This window comes from Salvelinus alpinus, chromosome 12 (genome assembly GCF_045679555.1).
Source record: "Salvelinus alpinus chromosome 12, SLU_Salpinus.1, whole genome shotgun sequence".
NCBI classification, from domain to species: Eukaryota; Metazoa; Chordata; class Actinopteri; order Salmoniformes; family Salmonidae; genus Salvelinus; species Salvelinus alpinus.
In genome coordinates, this window is record NC_092097.1 from 15,499,506 (window position 1) to 15,519,119 (window position 19,614).

At 41.4% G+C, this 19,614-nt stretch overlaps 2 protein-coding genes across 7 annotated transcripts in view; both read right to left on the reverse strand.

Moving 5' to 3' along the window:
* The window catches only part of LOC139536558 (rho GTPase-activating protein 39-like), a 54,908-nt gene extending 43,033 nt beyond the window's left edge, over positions 1–11,875 (reverse strand). The window contains exon 1 of one of the 2 annotated variants that reach the window (XM_071337176.1): positions 11,499–11,875. In XM_071337176.1, coding sequence (XP_071193277.1) covers positions 11,499–11,512 — 14 coding nt within the window. In that variant the 5' untranslated portion in view covers positions 11,513–11,875. The remainder of the gene's footprint in view (positions 1–11,498) is intronic. The other variant, XM_071337175.1, reaches the window with a different exon arrangement.
* A 754-nt stretch (positions 11,876–12,629) lies between these two features.
* LOC139535595 (extracellular sulfatase Sulf-2-like) overlaps positions 12,630–19,614 on the reverse strand; it is a 59,447-nt gene continuing 52,462 nt past the window's right edge. For 4 of the 5 annotated variants that reach the window (XM_071335169.1, XM_071335166.1, XM_071335167.1 and 1 more), the window contains 10 exons: positions 19,279–19,495; positions 18,723–18,984; positions 18,389–18,485; positions 18,141–18,295; positions 17,867–18,036; positions 17,510–17,652; positions 17,246–17,354; positions 15,308–15,341; positions 14,949–15,002; positions 12,630–14,591 (listed from right to left, as the gene is read on the reverse strand). In XM_071335169.1, coding sequence (XP_071191270.1) covers positions 14,561–14,591; positions 14,949–15,002; positions 15,308–15,341; positions 17,246–17,354; positions 17,510–17,652; positions 17,867–18,036; positions 18,141–18,295; positions 18,389–18,485; positions 18,723–18,984; positions 19,279–19,495 — 1,272 coding nt within the window. In that variant the 3' untranslated portion in view covers positions 12,630–14,560. Of the gene's footprint in view, positions 14,592–14,948; positions 15,003–15,307; positions 15,342–17,245; positions 17,355–17,509; positions 17,653–17,866; positions 18,037–18,140; positions 18,296–18,388; positions 18,486–18,722; positions 19,496–19,614 lie in introns of those variants that run through there. The other variant, XM_071335170.1, reaches the window with a different exon arrangement.

Below are 19,614 nucleotides of genomic sequence, written 5' to 3' on the forward strand. Positions count from 1 at the left end.
TTTAAGTGGGAGAACTTGCACAATTGGTGGCTGACTAAATACTTTTTTGCCCCACTGTATGTATGGATGTCAGGTGTAGGCTTATGGCCATTTATTACATTTAGAGTGATGTTTGATTAAAGTTCTAACACCTAGCCACTAGGCTTGGGCGGTATCCAGGTTGTCATACCGACCTTGTTCTATCCTGGGATATTCAGTAATACCAGCACTGAACACAAGGGGCGCTATTTTAAGCAATGTAATCCCATAGCAAATGCTAGCTAAATGCTAACGAACACATGAAAACATTTTTATAAAGTCTTTGACAAACTATTTCCAGGACAAACATCCCAGCTCATAAAAGGTATACAAGTATGTGTGCAAAAATGCTACTCAAAGTTTGCTGCATGCACAGAACAAATATTGGCTTTTGATCAAGGAGGGAATTCTCTGCTGTTGTTACCAAGAGGAGCTTGATTGCAAGAAGCTAACCACTTAGCTAGCTAGCTAAGAAGTTAGTAAACCAAATGGATAACTGCACAGCATTTAGCACATTTTAGACAGTTAACTTAATAGTTCTAAGATATCAAACAGTGAGTGACTCACAAGGCTCTGGTCTCTCGTGGTTGTGTGCTTGTAAACTAACTACATGTGATAAGCTTCAAAATGTAAAACAATGTGACAGGTGAAATGAACACGATCTGCTTTATCTCCTAACATATTGCACAAGTTGACTGCAGGTACGTACTAAAAAGTAGCTACAAATATTCAAATGTGGAAAAAATAAACTTCAAAGTAGTAGTTTAAATGGTATTGAAAAACTATCCTGTGGCCATTTCCAAATACCCCGGTATACGGCATACCATTGAAGCCTACTAGCCACACATTTTCTGAATTAGGAATAGGATACAGAGTATTGGGTCACCATTGTACTGGACAGACACAGGGAGGAACCCACATCCAGGCTTGAGAGAACAATCAGAGGGAGAGGAGAGCGTGCACATGTTTCAGATGACATAGAACAGCCCTGCACCTGTCACACACATTCTTTGCTTCTATTGTTTTTCAACTCTAATTCCAACCGTCCCACCAGTTCTCCTCATTGGCAACACAATAAATGGGAGGATTAAAACCTGGTGCTTCATTACATCTTTAGGCCTAACAGCAATGTGCTTTATATCAGGCCCTGAAGGCTGCATACTGTCTGCCCCTTTAGAATGTGAATGGGTTTATTTGCCATGCCATTGATTCTACTGTAGTGCTAAGAAGCTTGTTAAACTTCTTCCCCACTGCAGGAGTGCCCTGAGGATATAGGTAATTGTGGTGAGGAGATTAATGAAGTATGGGATCTGTCCCTAGCCTTTGGGGCGTAGGGTTTCCCTTGTGAGACCGAGAAAGGAGCTCATGCGATGGTGACATTAATGGAGTCGTGAAATCCTCAAACTAGGAAGCATTTGGTCAAATGTCTCTGGGTTATGGACTGTTTTTGTGGTCGTATAGGTGTGCTTCAATAGTTTTTGAAAGAAGGTTCTGGTGTCTTTCTTTCTGAAGTAGCCTACATCAGCCTGACAGGACCATTGCTGATCACTTCGCCAAAAGGTTGTCAAACCCCCCCCCAGCAGTTGTTTATGTTCATTCCTCACACATCCAGATCCAACACTGGGAGCAGTGTGGGGTAATTTTTTATGGAGGATATGTCAGGCATGATAAAGCTGGCCTTGTGTTAAGAGATCAAATAAAGCACAGGAGCAGTGGTGGAAAAAGTACCCAATTGTTATACTTGAGTAAAAATAACTCTGGACGGTTCTGACTTAGAATATGTGGACAACTATAAATACCTAGGTGTCTGGTTAGACTGTAAAGTCTCCTTCCAGACTCATATTAAGCATCTCCAATCCAAAATTAAATCTAGAATCGGCTTCCTATTTCGCAACAAGTCTCCTTCACTCATGCTGCCAAACATACCCTCGTAAAACTGACTATCCTACCGATCCTTGACTTCGGCGATCTATAAGTCTTTGCTAGGTAAAGCGCCGCCTTATCTCAGATCACTGGTCACCATAGCAACACCCACCTGTAGCACGCGCTCCAGCAGGTATATTTCACTGGTCATCCGTAAAGCTAACACCACATTTGGCCGCCTTTACTTCCAGTTCTCTGCTGCCAATGACTGGAACAAATTGCAAAAATCACTGAAGTTGGAGACATATCTCCCTCACTAACTTTAAGCGTCAGCTGTCAGAGCAGCTTAACGATCGCTTCAGCTGTACACAGACCATCTGTAAAAAAAAACATCCAACCAACTACCTACCTCATCCCCATATTTGTTTTTCTGCTCTTTTGCACACCAGTATTTCTACTTGCACATCCTCATCTACACATCTATCACTCCAATGTAAATTGATAAATTGTAATTACTTTGCCACTATAGCCTATATATTGCCTCACCTCCTTACTTCATTTGCACACACTGTATACAGATTTTTCTATTTTGTTATTGCCTGTACGTTTGTTTATGTGTAACTCTGTGTTGTTTTTGTCGCACTGCTTTGCTTTATCTTGGCTAGGTCCCAGTTGTAAATGAGAACTTGTTCTCAACTGGCCTACTTGGTTAAATAAAATAAATAAATAAAAAGATACCTTAATAGAAAATGACTCAAGTAAATGTCACACAGTAAAATACTACTGGAGTAAAAGTCAAAATGTATTTGCTTTTAAATATACTTAAGTATCAAAAGTAAATGTAATTGCTAAAATATACTCAAGTATCAAAAGTAAAAGAATAATTACAAATTCTTTATATTAAGCAAACCAGATGGCAGAATCTTTTTTTTTAATGTACGGATAGCCAGGGGCACACTCCAACACTTAGACATAATTTACAAACAAAGCATTTGTGTTTAGTCAGTCTGCCAAATCAGATGCAGTTGTCAAAAATATAAATAGTAAAGTACAGATACCCCCCAAAAATGACTTAAGTAGTACTTTCAAGTATTTGTACTTATGTACATTACACCACTGCACAGGAGACAGGCAGGCAGGGAGGGCAGGTTGCCAAGGAGGGGCAGATAGGTAAAGCACTTTAAGCCCCAGCCAGCAGCCCTGCGGTCACATTCTGCCTGGCTAGCAGGGAAAGGACAGGAGTCTGTACTATACATGCTGCCACCCTGCAGGGTCACCTCCATAAGGGTCATGATGATTGGGTAGCCCCAGCATAAAATGCACAAATTCCTTGGCGAGATAATATAAAACACCTGTTTGCTATTAAGTGACCTTTATCACTCTAGTATCACCTGTGAGTGACACTGCACACCTCCAAACCTGACTGTCTGGGAGCCATAAGGTGTGTCATAATTGAAGCTGGGTTCTGTCTGTTCCAAATCAATGGTCCAGCTCAAAGTGGACATTCCGCAACTTACTTTTTGCCCTTTCCATAATAGCTGTCAGTTCATCTTCAGAAGTGTAGAAAGGGAAATTCCCTGTGTCTCTGCACCAAAACAATTAGGAAATTAAATCATTATTAGTTTTTTTATCAACAGTTCGAGAATATCATAACTTCTATCATAACTTGTTTGTCTTCTGAGAGGTTTCTAGTGTTACATAAACCCAGAGGGTGTCTGTGAAAGAATAAAAACCTGAACCATGAGTCAATCATATGCATTACAATGTGTATGCAGTGTACCCTATGCTAATGCCTGATGGCCATGGACAATGGGCTCTATTGTCAGATCAGCAACCAGACTTCATTCAACGAGAACTGTCTCCATTACCATTCCCACAAGGGCCGCCAGCCAATCATAGCCCTCCATCGGAGTCCAGTGGGTGGAGCTTGGGACATGTTTAGGAGATTTGGGGTGAACTCCATCAACAGCTGTGATAATCCAAAACATGAACAGTTTGCACTTCTCCTGCCCTGGGATTAAGACTACATTTTAGAGTTGACAAGGTGGCCCTTGAAAAAGGATTGATTTTCCAATATTATTTCCAACTTACAGTTTTACATTACCAGATAGGATATACTCTTTCCCAATCCATACAAGGGTCCCACTCTCAACCCAATGCCCCTGCAACAAACTTGCTCTGTGTGCGAGTCAAGATTAAACAAGACCTTCCTATTGGTTTAGATGTGGAATATTTGAATGTTGGCAGGCCACCTTCACAGGCTTACTTTGGGCCTCGCCTCCAAAATAACTAAGAAACAGTGCTCTATGGTGGCTGTATGGAGGCTTTTGTCTTGGTCTTCGCCCACCATCCTGCTCTTCCTACCACTAAAGTAATGCTGGGAACTTCCGGCCCCTCATAGCCCAGCAGGACATGCCCAGTGACTGTCTCTCTGAGACATGAGACAGCAGCAGGGTCAAACCACAATAAATCCTCTTTTATAGGGGGCAAGCCTGACCAACAACAGCCCCCTTTACCCCCTACAGGCCTCCACTACTCCTCCTCCCATCCTCAAACAAATGAGCACTATCAGGTCAGACGGCCTCTGGATGAGAGTGAGCATGTGGGACATAGAGACAGAGTACAGGGTGTTTACAAAATACACGACTCAATGTCAGTCAATACCAGGAATAATGGGGTCACTTGTCCAAACAAATATGGAGTTAATGAACCCATTAGGATGCAACTCTGATTAGTCTTTGTTATTTCTTTGTCCATTCTTTATCATCAGATTATCTGAGGTGAAATGTAACAAATGAAGACATAAACCAACATTTAGGGCTGAGATTATTAAAAAAGCCCATAAGGAGTTAACCTCAGCCATCTGCTTGGACAATAGTCAAACAACACCCTTTCCATTCAATGTTCTTGTTTAACTATGTAGTTGGACAGTCTCTGTATGGAACTGCAATTTGAGTTGCGCCTGCCATCTCTGTTCCCCATCTCCTGCCAACATGACAACAACCCCAGTGTCTAAACCAGGGCCGAGTTACAGGGTGAGAGGGGAGTCAGAGGTGGCCAAGTGAGCCACACAGGAAAGAGGCATCCGTCTGGGTAAAAACCTGAGGATGCAGGTGAAGGTCTGGTCTCTCTAAATCATGACCATCTGTAACTTTTGGACTGGTAGTCCCAATGCAACCCTAATGCAAGGAACATGAGCACTTAAAACACTAAACCATGTTTACCACAGCTGAGGTCAGAAAGTTAAGCCAGTCCTTTAGCTCTGTCTAAGAAGGATTCCAAATGTCAGAGGTTGGATTGAGACAGGGCACACACATTTGGATGGGAAAAAAATAGGAGCTCCATCACCTTGGTAAAAGCCAAAGAGAATCACAGAGGAGTGAATGAGTGTTAATGAATTATCACGTTCTTTCATCGTAACGTTTTAACCAATCTCTACAGAAAATTAGCAATCAGCACCACAGAACAACTAGACATAATACATCGCACTAGCCCTTAACGGCCCAATCCAACACATCCATCATCAAAGCCATTGGTTGTGTGACGGAGATCCTGCCTTCACATTGTCATGTTTCTCCCAAAAGGCCTGGCTGGCTGGTTTGCACTGGGGTAACCTTCCTAGAGGAATGCAGTGTCCCATCCTCCTTTGTCTGTAGACCATTGTGAGTCTACAGAGTAAACAGAGGGACAACATCCTATTGTGAGGCATCTCAGGAGCTCACAATCATATCCTACTCTGACCCGCTAAAAGTATGTAGACATTTTAAAAGTAAGGTTAATTAGCTAGACTATATTTAGGCCCTCTCAAACAAGAATGATTTTTAATAAGGGAGTTTTTCAGTCCATCCCAATGTGAGAGTTGTTTGTTGTTTCAATTTGAATTTGCCTTCTATAAAAAGGTATTTGAATGTTTGGTTTATTAAAATGTGATAAGTGTGAGTCATCTCTCGCTGCCGCTTTCCACATAGACCTAGCCCCGCCCCTTGTCACTCAAGAAGCGCATTTGTTGTTCCTTGACCATAAGACACTTGCCTTCAGTCTGCATGGACAATGCAGCACATGCAACAACGTTGATGACAACGATGCTATTTTCACTTTGCTTCTTAATATAAATTCACTAGCATTCTATAATTACACTATTCATTTGTGTTTCTTACATCTACAAACAGCTTGTTTACATTTTCTTAGCAAGTTAGCTAATTCTTAGCTAATTGTTAGCCGCTACTGCTAATCGCTAGCTAATAAATGTACCGAGACAAAGCAAATGTAATTAGCTCTACAGCTTGATAATACCAGTGATTGTGTAGACCTAAATCAGCATGTTGTTTGTGCAACAGTATCTTCAAATCAAAGAGAAATACGTTCACTACATGAAGTAGATAAGCGAAAACATTTAAGTAGCCAAAGATTATAGGGTCCCCTAGGAAACACTTATCAACACTTTGGTTCCTACCCTTTCACAATACACCTCCCTGGCATTTTTCATTCTTTGTCATATCAAACACTGCATTCAAAAGTTCCCACTATTATATTCTAACTATAGAATTAGAATAATCATTATATTTCCAAGATTCCAACAGTTCACCCAATTGTTTTGCTCTAAATCACAAGTAAAATGGCAATTGCAACATTTTGCATCAACAGGGCTTTTCTGACTCTTACTTCTTTACATATGGGCATTTCCATCGAAAATGACCCATGAGCATCAACATGTGATGTTCATAGGAGCATATCAATTGGGTGTCAAATTAAAGCTAAGAGTCTATATTTTGGGAAATGAAGGCATTTATACATGTATTATTATTTTTTTATGTTCCATTTTTTTAAATTAGGCATAAGAAAGGCTTTGATTTCTGGATAGTCAGATGGAAAAGGGGTCTTAGAAAACATTTACCAGCAAAAGTCTTAAAAAGTTTTAGAAATACATCAAAACACAATAATGTTGACATAAAGACCTCTGCCAACTAATATACAGTGAGGGAAAAAAGTATTTGATCCCCTGCTGATTTTGTACGTTTGCCTACTGACAAAGAAATTATCAGTCTATAATTTTAATGGTAGGTTTATTTGAACAGTGAGAGACAGAATAACAACAAAAATATCCAGAAAAACGCATGTCAAAAATGTTATAAATTGATTTGCATTTTAATGAGGGAAATAAGTATTTGACCCCCTCTCAATCAGAAAGATTTCTGGCTCCCAGGTGTCTTTCATACAGGTAACGAGCTGAGATTAGGAGCACACTCTTAAAGGGAGTGCTACTAATCTCAGTTTCTTACCTGTATAAAAGACACCTGTCCACAGAAGCAATCAATCAATCAGATTCCAAACTCTCCACCATGGCCAAGACCAAAGAGCTCTCCAAGGATGTCAGGGACAAGATTGTAGATCTACACAAGGCTGGAATGGGCTACAAGACCATTGCCAAGCAGCTTGGTGAGAAGGTGACAACAGTTGGTGCGATTATTCGCAAATGGAAGAAACACAAAAGAACTGTCAAACTCCCTTGGCCTAGGGCTCCATGCAAGATCTCACCTCATGGAGTTGCAATGATCATGAGAATGGTGAGGAATCAGCCCAGAACTACACAGGAGGATCTTGTCAATGATCTCAAGGCAGCTGGGACCATAGTCACCAAGAAAACAATTGGTAACACACTACGCCGTGAAGGACTGAAATCCTGCAGCGCCCGCAAGGTCCCCCTGCTCAAGAAAGCACATATACATGCCCGTCTGAAGTTTGCCAATGAACATTTGAATGATTCAGAGGACAACTGGGTGAACGTGTTGTGGTCAGACGAGACCAAAATGGAGTTCTTTGGCATCAACTCAACTTGCCGTGTTTGGAGGAGGAGGAATGCTGCCTATGACCCCAAGAAACCATCCCCACCGTCAAACATGGAGGTGGAAACATTATGCTTTGGGGGTGTTTTTCTGCTAAGGGGACAGGACAACTTCACCGCATCAAAGGGACGATGGACGGGGCCATGTGCCGTCAAATCTTGGGTGAAAACCTCCTTCCCTCAGCCAGGGTATTGAAAATGGGTCGTGGATGGGTATTCCAGCATGACAATGACCCAAAACACACGGCCAAGGCAACAAAGGAGTGGCTCAAGAAAAAGCACATTAAGGTCCTGGAGTGGCCTAGCCAGTCTCCAGACCTTAATCCCATAGAAAATCTGTGGAGGGAGCTGAAGGTTCGAGTTGCCAAACGTCAGCCTCGAAACCTTAATGACTTGAAGAAGATCTGCAAAGAGGAGTGGGACAAAATCCCTCCTGAGATGTGTGCAAACCTGGTGGCCAACTACAAGAAGCATCTGACCTCTGTGATTGCCAACAAGGGTTTTGCCACCAAGTACTAAGTCATGTTTTGCAGAGGGGTCAAATACTTATTTCCCTCATTAAAATGCAAATCAATTTATAACATTTTTGACATGCGTTTTTCTGGATTTTTTTGTTGTTATTCTGTCTCTCACTGTTCAAATAAACCTACCATTAAAATTACAGACTGATCATTTCAATGTCAGTGGGCAAACGAACAAAATCAGCAGGGGATCAAATACTTTTTTCCCTCACTGTAAACACTTATATTTTGTTTTGGAGAAATTGTTGCCTCGTGCTTTGTAATTCCGTTACCAAAAACCCACAAGATATTTTCTAATGAAATTATGGAAAGTTCACAGAAGTAAAAATGAATGGTAGATCTATCAATTTGTTATAGTGATTTTACTGATATCAATGATTAGCTTATTTTTTTATAAACTATTAGTTCTTCACATTTTATGCGCAGCAATGTACACATGGAGGTAGGCCTATGTGTTAATTACAAAATGCAAATTGCGGGAAAACACCATTCTAAAATGAACAGCACACATGCAAGCAGTTTCATGGACAGAGATGGAAATATCCATTAGAAAGAGGGGGGATTTAAAGACGAATTAACTATCATGGGTTGCTAATATGAGTAGGATAATGCATTTGGGTGATAGACAACGAAATAAAGTTGAAAGAAAACCAATAGAACAGGAGAACGCATAATGAGCAAGTCATTATAAAAATACTATTAGCCTTTTGCACAGTACAGCTGGAGTTGGCCTGACTGTGAAAGACCAATATGGGATTTATCATTTTAAATCATTCAGAGTGTATGTCACTGTTTCTCATAGAATTTTCCACACAGGGCGCCTTTCCTTCGTCGGGCAGGCCATTAGAAATTTTGGGCCAAAATTTAAGTATACCCACTTCTCCAGGGTCCACTGTCTAGATCAATAACTAAGAGATATTTTTAAACTCAAGGTGCCATGTCATAGCTGACACCCCATTCTTTCTGCAGACCTCTGAATTAAGATTAATATAAGATAAGACATTTTGGAAAACGTGGTCGCATAAAAACCTGAGGGAGAATTTACTTGAATTCCATTACCAGTTTGCATCTATATATTTTTTTTAATACATTTTTTTTATTTTATTTTTTTAACATCGCTCTGCCATTTCCTGGGTTGCAAAATGTTGAATAGTTTGCTTATTTTCCGCTTGTGAGAAAACAAGAAAGTATAGTGTGGAGAATCATTGTACCATCTAAACCACTGAAATATATTTTCTATAACCAAAGACATTGTATTTTCAGCTGTTTGAAGCTGGTGTACAAAAAAGTAAAAACGCAAAAACTAACTTTAGGAACGGGAAGCGTAGAAATTGCATACACAGAACAAATCTACCGCTTGCATTCAATGAGAATTACAGATTTATAACTCACATTTCTATGTGAATTTGGCCGGGTCGCCCAAAAACATACATATTGCAGTCAAAGTGTAATTCCGTTACTGTGGAATTGCCCATATTACTTAGTTTCTGTTTCAAAAGTCTCCAGGAGTCAGTGGACGCTTATGTTTGAAGTTTTACGTTTTATTAGTCATATGTACGAGATACAGATGGTATACACCGTCCAACGAAATGCTTACTTGCAGGTTCCTTCTCGACAACGCAACAATAAGAAAAAATAAACTATATAAATAGAACAAAGTAAATGGCTCAGTAGAGTAGAATAAACTTTTTAGCATAAGTATAATACAGGAAGGTAAAATGTATTTGTTTTGGGGAAGGGAGGATTGGGGACAAGTGATAAATTGTGCAGTATTTAGCAATGTGTATCGATGGGGGGATTTATCCTCTTGTACAATGTGTGATAGATCGAGTGGGACGGATTGAAAAGTGAGTGTGTATGCAGAACCCAACACCACACAGATGCTCCCCATCTCACGCTGTCACCAATACTCGAACGTTGGATAGGAACACCAGCTGCACACGGAGAGGTAAAATAGTGCTGCGCTGTGAGATGTATACTCCCTAGTACTCCAGACCATATAAATGGCGTCTTTTGCAAACAGCATGCTACTGAGGACCTTGGAGTGACTCATATGTCTGATGGTTACACCACCAGTGAGGGAATGAAAGCCATCAAAAAAGTGTTGAATGTCCCCTTGAACCACTCTAAACGGAGACATCAAGGCTGTTGAGACTGCAGGGGTTGGCTAAACACATTATCTCAGAAATGCTTGCTTTAAACCGGTGACACCCAATAACACATTCAAATCCATAAACACAATTTAATTTATGTTCATCAATAATTCACTTTTTGGGAAGTAAAAAAATGGAGTACATTCACATAAGACTTTCTTTGAGCTTGTGGCGAAGACTTATTTCCATTGAACCATCTGTTTCATAAAACAAAATCAAAGCAGAAGAGAGGCTAAAGGGTTTTAATGAGCAACTTCACATCTGTCTTAAGGCATAGAGACAGATGTTGGAGAATATTAATGTGTGAATAAACCAAGTCAATCTAACTGCACCAGCCATCTTAACCTACATGAGTGAAACAGCGGTGCAACAAATGGGATACGGAACATTTGTCTTCCGCCTTGGTTATTGGTCTGTTAACCACACTAAAGAGCCAGTAAAACCAATTTGCGAATCAGTTAAAGATGAATCATAGTGGGAACTGACAATTAAAGGAAACTCAAAAGGCAAACTAAATATTCCCAAAAAGGATACAGCATCTATGGGAAATACTTCATTTATAGACAACAATTTCAATCATGCTTTGATGTTGGGTGAATATGTTGACTTAAAACATGTTTTTAACAAGATTAATGGCTAATAATTGTCTCTATAGGATACTGAAATATGTTATTCATATCAGTTATAGCTCTCAAACAACCACCAGATAACATGGGGGGAAACTTTTTGGTGACTAGTTTTCTAAATGATTATCTGAATATCTTTCAGCATTAACCTGTATAAACAGGACAACAGACATACACTATAATAAAAGTTAGGTCCATAACCTTGCAATATCACTTTCCTCCACCATTCCTCATCTTCACAGGGATATTGGATAAGACAGTACACACTTTAAATTTAAAATGTTTAACATCCTAGGCTACATTGAAACAATCGTAGCCTATCCGTCTGTTAAGTAAATTACACTTAAGTGTGGTTAGTCGATGCTCGAAATTCAAAATAGTCCGCCAAACAAATCCTGCGGTGCTGGTTGAGTTAAAGTTAATTATGTTATAAATGTTGCCCGTTAGTTTTAATTTCCAATACCAGTTATCTTACCTTATCACGGACATTTTCTTCACATTGTAAACATTGCGTTGCCTTGGTCTTGAAATTATAATGTAATGTTGACTTATTCTTGTTAATTTTCCCACCGCGTTGGACGGTCTGAACAAGAGACTGTACTCCCGTAGTGATTTAGATATGGAGTCTCCGCCTCTGCACGTGAGTCATACGATGGGGGTCACCCCGGAGTCCGAGTCCAGGACGCACCCACGCGCTTCCCGCTCATCCTGCTATTGCCATAAGGCTACCTCTGACGGGACATTCGACACAATTCTAAGCCTACCCTTGGTCCATTGTTGATGCTTTAGATTTATGTCTCATTTTCACGTCTTTAATATTGAAGTTTTTGAGAGTCCTAAATACATTTGCCCCCCACATGGGAATTTAAAGTGTAGGCGTTCCTACGGGCTTAACATTATTAACAGGCCACTAGCTGTTGGTTCTGCAGGGTTGGGCAACTGGCGGCCCGCCAACCGTTTTTGCGTGTTTGTGTCACAGGAGGTTGGTGGCACCTTCATTGGAGAGGACGGCTCGTGGTAATGGATGGAGCGGAGTCAGTGGAATGGTAGCAAATACATCAAACACATGGTTTCCATGTGTTTGATGCCATTCCAATTACTCCCTTCCAGATATTATTATGAGCAGTCATCCCCTCAGCAGCCTCCACTGGTATAGGGGGGGGGGGGGGGGGGGGTATTGTAGAATTGCGCAAAATTAAGAAATCAGTTATAAAATTGCAACCTTTTCTCATGGCAAAACGTGTAGAATTTCATCAAATTTTACAACAGAAACATGTTTTCTACATCCCTTGACAAAATGTGTAGAAATTATCTGAGGCCCCTCATGATGAGTTCAGATTATTTTAGGCCCCCACCCCCCACATCAAAGTTGCACATCCCTGTTCTAGTGTCTATCTTTGATTAGGATCTCACAGTCAGAGTGAACTGGATGGAAGACAGGGGGTAAGCAACAAGAACGCAAACAGAGACACCTGCTGGTTGAGTTTCTTAGCACAGAACGTTCTCACTCATCCTGAGAGCCCACTAATGTATAGCTGCAGCAGTGACAACAACAGAGAGGTGACCAATACATAGCAGGGTTAAAGGTTAAAGGAGTAAACAGACATGAGAGCAATCAACACTTTATTCACAATCAGAACTCTGCTATGGGAGTCTCACTGCTAAGAAACAAAGAACGCTAAAAATGAGGGCAATAAATGAATATGCATGTCAAGATGCATTACATTGTTGTGTAACTTGTTTACTCTTGTGTACAACAGAGCCATTTTACAGGGACTTCTTTTCACAGTGAATATTTTCTAAATGCTTTCTCATCTTAAACAAGTATTTTCAAACTACAGTGGGGTTCGACAGAGCAGAGGAGAAATTCAGAGAGATGTCCAGACAGGACAAATGGACAAATACAGAGCTAGGACAATTCATCAGGCTACGTTCTTTCTAAAAGGTCATATTTGTCAACTCATATCAAACACGAAAGAGAGGTCTGCCTATTTTTCTGCATTATAAAAAATATTGTAAACATTTATATTAATTGCACAACATACATTCAAATACATACTGTACAGCAAGTCTTTATTTTTCACAATGTTATCATAGCACCATGTATAGCAAGCTGAACAAACTAACCTGATTGGATCTAGCAGGTGGCATTAGCAATACAAAGGAGTAAAATGACATCCACTTATGAAATGTACACATTCTGCTGGTGTGAAGATGTTTGTTTGGTAGTCTCGTCTGTACCATTGTCTAGGAGGGTGGGGTAGTGGTTAGAGAAGTCCCATCCTGGTTTAAAGTGAACTAGGGGGGATAAGCAAGGTGGTGATGTGATGTGTCTTTCATATCCTGACCAGCTCCATCCCCATACAGTCTGGTGTGTTGTTGTCCTCACTCCTGTATCATCCTTGGGGGGGTGTAAAGAATCCTTGCATGACATCAACGTTAATATAATGTATATTGCAAAATAATGGAGTAAATGTCCTGGGGAACCATTCTGTGGCCATAACACAAACAAAAAGAAGTGAGAAGTTTCCAGAGCGGTATACTACAAAGCAGGTTCAACTTTGATTAAGTTGTTCACTTTAAACCAGGATGGGACTTCTCTAACCACTACCCCACCCTCCTAGACAATGGTACAGACTAGACTACCAAACAAACATCTTCACACCAGCAGAATGTACATTTCATTGGTGGATGTCATTTTACAGTTGATTTTCTGGTTCATTAAGAAAGCTAAACATAGATATGTGTTTATGGTTAAGTCAATTAGACCATACATATGTCAAGCTCATCTTTCTAAAATGTAATAAGTTATTTCAGAATATTCAGGCAAGTTAGCCGGCTAACTCCTTTATACTGCTTTGTAGCATACCCCTCAGGCGTACTAGCGTGTTCTGGACAGTACCTTTCATGCTGTGCAGTGAGGCGAAAGCTTGACTTGATGTTATCGCCTGACATTATACTCCCACGGGGTGACGATTTAACCCAGATGTGGCACAATGCCATAAGGGATGATACATTTCAGGTTGTGGCAGCAGAATTGACATTAAACTAATCTCGGGACCCAATGTTAAGGCGGTTACGAGAGACTAATATTAAACACACCTTACATTCACTGTTCACTCAGGGCGGCTGTTGGAAGTCAAAGTACAGGTTCGAAGTGTATCCCCACTCAACTGATCAGTCTCCAACTCAGTTTGGCGGTCCTGACAACTGGTGTGATGGGAGATGAGAGGTGAGGACATTCCTGTGCGAGTGAATGAGTGTGTGTGTGTGTGTGTGTGAGAGAGAGAAAGAGAGAAGACAGGAGAGGTTATAGTTTTCATTTTCTTGGATGTTTCAGTATTTGCTTTGCTGGGTGATGATCTGAGCATCGGTGGCAGCTAATGTTGGATCAGCATCGTTCTCCATGAACTCCCACAATAATGGTAGATCAGATTACATTCCCATGAAGTCTGTACAAAGTCCTCAGGTTCTCCAGTAGTTCTGGTCCTCCTCTATTGGCAGACTGCAATGTGGTGGGTTGTGGGACACAGGTTGTTAACCAACCCATCCTTCCCATATCTGCCCTCTGTATAAACAACACACAGTTAGAGATATATTAGTGTTTCAATAGTATAAATTGCTGATAATCGTAGTTCCAGCAACTCTAAAAAGAAAAAACTAGAAGACAACTCTGACAAATGACCAGAAAATACCAAAGACAAAGGACACTTCATCAGTACAACACCACTGACTTTGAAAAGTGGGTCTATCTAAGCCTTAAGGGCATGACATTGAAATGCAGGTAAGTATTAGTTACATGAAAGGCTTCAAACGAGAAGGTTGAGAAGCATGCTGCTGGGCCATCTGACAAAGCAAGATAATCTGGATGAAGAGGGGGAGGTTGGCTGAACTGAGAGGAACAGATGGGTTATGACAAACTCACAGGGATTTGGAAGAGGGCTTCTTCACTTTTGGCCTCTTTCGACGATGAACTGGCCTGAAGAATGTACAGCGCGGACACACACGCACGTGCGGGGGAAACACACACACAAACAGCGGAAACAAGCCATTAGGATTCATTGCAACATGAGGAACAGAAGCTGCTACAGTATCATGCTTGCGTTTTAGAATTCACCTTGTGCTAAATAGTTGTTCATTAATAGAATCAACAATGTGACAATTTGTGCAATCCCTATGAAGTACCTCAGAGACTTTATAATCTGCTTAAAAGAAGTGTTCCATTATATTATTTACCCAATGCAGGAAATGCAGGAAAATGTACAATAAGAAAAATTTGAGTACCTGTATTCACTTAAAGAGTTTCTGTCATTACCACCTGAAATAGAGATCATGTTATTAAAGAACTGAAGTAGCAGTGGTTTGTGTGTATGTATGTATGTATGTACTGTACCAGTCAAAAGTTTGGACACACCTACTCATTCAGGGTTTTTCCTTATTTTTACTTTTTTCTACATTGCAGAATAATAGTAACGACATCAAAACTATGAAATAACACATATGGAATCATGTAGTAACCAAAAAAGTGTTAAACAAATCTAAATAAATGTTAGATTTTAGATTCCTCTAAGTAGCTTTGCCTTGATGACAGCTTTGCACACTCTTGGCATTCTCTCAACAAGCGTCATGAGATATTCACCTGGAATGCATTTCAATTAACAGGTGTGCCTTGTTAAAAGTTAATTTGTGGAATTTCTTTCCTTCTTAATGCATTTGAGCCAGTCAGTTGTGTTGTGACAAGGTAGGGGTGGTATACAGAAGATAGTCCTATTTGGTAAAAGACCAAGTCCATATTATGGCAAGAACAGCTCAAATAAGTAAAGAGAAACCACAGTCCATCATTACTTTAAGACATGAAGGTCAGTTGGTGCAGTCACAAAAACCATCAAGCGCTATGATGAAACTGGCTCTCATGAGGACCACCACAGGAAAGGCACAGAAGACCCAGAGTTACTTCTGCTGCAGAGGATAAGTTCATTAGACTTAACAGCTTCAGAAATTGCAGTCCATATAAATGCTTCACAGAGTTCAAGTAACAGACACATCTCAACATCAACTGTTCAGAGCAGACTGCGTGAACCAGGACTTCAAGGTTGAATTGCTGCAAAGAAATCACTACTAAAGGACATCAATAAGAAGATTTGCTTGGGCCAAGAAACACGAGCACTGGACATTAGACCGGTGGAAATCTGTCCTTTGGTCTGATGGTTTGAGATTTTTGGTTCCAACCGGCTGTCACGACTTCCGCCGAAGTCGGCTCCCCTCCTTGTTCGGGCGGCGGTCGACGTCACCGGCCTTCTAGCCATCGCCGCTCCATTTTTCATTGTTCCAGTTGTTTTGTCTTGTTCCCCGCACACCTGGTTTACATTCCTTAATCAACTGCATATATATATTCCTCTGTTCCCCCCCATGTCTTTGTGTGGGATTGTTTTGTTACGTGTTTTGTATTGACGCGCCTAGCTGGTTTTTCCCCGGGTACTATGTTTCAACCTGGAGTATGTTTAATTGTTAAACATTTTTGCTTATTTGTGACTTTGTTGCGCTTTGCACCTTTGCCTTTGGCTGGAGGTTTGTAGGACACTGTTGCATCCATCTGTAGTTTGCTTCTGCCAAATAAAGTGTGCGCCTGATCACAACTCTCTGCTCTCCTGCACCTGACTTCAACACCAGTAGCGCATACGCTGACACCGGTGTGTCTTTGTGAGATGCAGAGTAGGGGAACGGATGATCTCTGCATGTGTGGTTCCCACCGTGAAGCATGGAGGGGGAGGTGTGATGGTGTGGGGGTGCTTTGCTGGTGACACTGTCAGTGATTTGTTTTTCAACAGGACAATGACCAAACACCTTCAGGCTGTGTAAGGGCTTTTTGACCAAGAAGGAGAGTGATGGAGTGCTGCATCAGATGACCTGGCCTCCACAATATGTGGGAACTCCTTCAAGACTGTTGTAAAAGCATTCCAGGCGAAGCGAGAACGCCAAGAGTGTACAACACTGTCATCAAGGCAAAGGGTGGCTACTTTGAAGAATCTAAAATATATTTAGATTTTTTAAACACTTTTTTGGTTACTACATGATTCCATATGTGTTATTTCATAGTTTTGATGTCTTCACTATAATTATACAATGTAGAAAATATTAAAAATAAAGAAAAACCCTTGAATGAGTAGGTGTGTCCAAACTTTTAACTGGTACTGCATGTGTGTGTGTGTCTTTCTGACTCACCTGTCTCTGGATTGCATTGCTTGTGGCCTTTGCAGCTCCGCAGTTCCATAAGTTGCTGGTGCATCTGGTTGAGGGCAGTGCGGTCCAGGGTGCTAACCCCATTTATCAACTACAGACAAACAGAGGACAGGATATGTTACCAAACACTGTAAAAAATCACAATAGGAGGCTACAGCTCATTTGTGAGATTTAAAAGAGAGCGAGAGAGCGAGAGAGCAAGAGAGCGAGAGAGAGCGAGAGAGAGAGAGCGAGAGAGAGCGATACCTGGTATGGGTCAGTGTTCAGATCGAAGTACTCTATGAAACCTGTGGCGAACTCGCAGAATATGAAGTTGTGTGTGTCGTTGATGGTCCTGAGGCACCAGTAAGTGTTGTTGTTGGCGCTGGTACAAGCACAGAATGGACCCACTGGCAGGGGATGGAAAGAGACAGAGGTAGTTATTCAAACAAGATACATGGCCAGTTTTAACGCGCCTACTTACTAGTAATCATTCAATATATCATTTTGTGGCAGTGATGAAGCAGAGTAGTAAAAATTCAGGAATCCTATGTCTCTTTAATTTTACTCTAACTGTTACTACTGTTCTGCATTTGTTTTAGTCTGCATTCTGTCATTCCATACTTGTCCAGAAGGGGGCAGTCTGCCAGTGCTGGTTGTCGTGGGTGAAGCAGGTGAGACCAGGCATGCTGCAGGTGTCATTGTTGCGGAGCCTCTTGAGCAGTTTACGGAGTTTCTTCCTACGTTTCTGCTCCTTCATCAGCCACTGCTTCTTCTGCTTAGAGGGCATTTTGCTGAGGACACACCACAAGAGGACATATAAAGAGAGATACACTGATTTGTGAGGATCTCTCTATCACCCTCCCTCCCTCACACACCACCATCTCACAATCATTACTTGAGTGAGTGAATGCGGCCTGCATCGAGTCTGAACATCCCTTTGTTCTTGGACAGGTAACTGGGGGTGTTACACTGGCACTCTTCAGGCCGAACCTTCTTCAGGTGACCTTTGACCTCACGCAAGTTCTTTATTTTCGTCTGCAGGGTTTCAATCTGCACAAAACACATACAAAATAGTTAACCCCTGCAATGACAAGAAAGGCTACAGATCAGCCAGGTCAGATTGGGGATCAACTAGAGCAGTACCTCGTGCTCGATGTGGAGCTTATGGTCTTTCCAGGCCTGGAGGGATTTGTAGAGTCCTCCATCACACCTGACTGTGTCATTCATCAGGATGGAGCACCTGTGGGGAAAACACACACCAGCTACTGTATCAGCACCTTTACCTGACAACTGCATTTACCACAGTTTACAGCAGTTAGCAGTTTCTTACAGCACCCTCTCAACACCTGAGAATGAATTACTGTAAAGCTAGTGTGCTTCACAAGAACATAAAGATTAATCATACTAATATTCAAAGACCCACTAACATGGAAACTCAACACACATATTCACAGATATTCACACACACACCACACACCTGTAGGTGACTTTAAGAGCGGCAGGTGGTGTAAGGCTGTTGCTGGTTGTAGGTCTGGCTGTAACTCCCATTCCACTGAACTCCTCATCGTCGTCCTCCTGCAGGACCGCTCCTCTCCTCCTCTCCCCAGGCCTGCTGGTATTCCGGAGGCCCACGGGCCTGTAGCCTTCTTCCAGGTCCACAGCATAAAGGTCTCCATCCAGCTCAAAGGGAATGGACCGGGCCCAACGGTTCCTAGTCAGACTCTTAGTGGACTTTACCTCTGATGGGTTTACAAGAGTTATTCGTTTCAATGTTATTATTACAAAGGTATTGCAACGCCAATGACCCAAGAGAGAGAGGGTGTTAAAGTATATCGCATTTGTCACTGTTTTTAAATGACGCACAGGAAGTCACTTAAAACTTAAATTGTATTATGTCTCATTTCAATAAAAAAAATATATTTTCGTAAAGTTTTCTAATCTGCCACTGCGGGACAACAAACTATAATTTGCAAGCAAAATTTATAAGCCTTTGATAAATGGTAAATCTATAAGCCACTGAAAGGACTACTCACTTTTCTTGGTAGGCAGTCTCTTCCTCTTCAGGGGTGTAATTTTGAGGCCTAGGGGGCCACAGTCACAGCTGTCTCCAGCATTGGAGACGTGTCCAACCCACTGCTGGGACCCGCTGCTGGCCATCAGAGCCTGCATACGTGGGGCATAGAGACTGGCCATGCCCTTACACTTATACAGCCTCAACTTACCAGACGGGTCCTCCAGACACTGCCACTTCTACACACATAGAGAAGGGAAAGGGGGGGGGGGGTGAGAGATTTAGCTACATTTCTCCCTCCTTTTTCAGAGAGGGGAAAATGGGGGGAGAGATTTAGCTATATTTCTGCTAATGTATA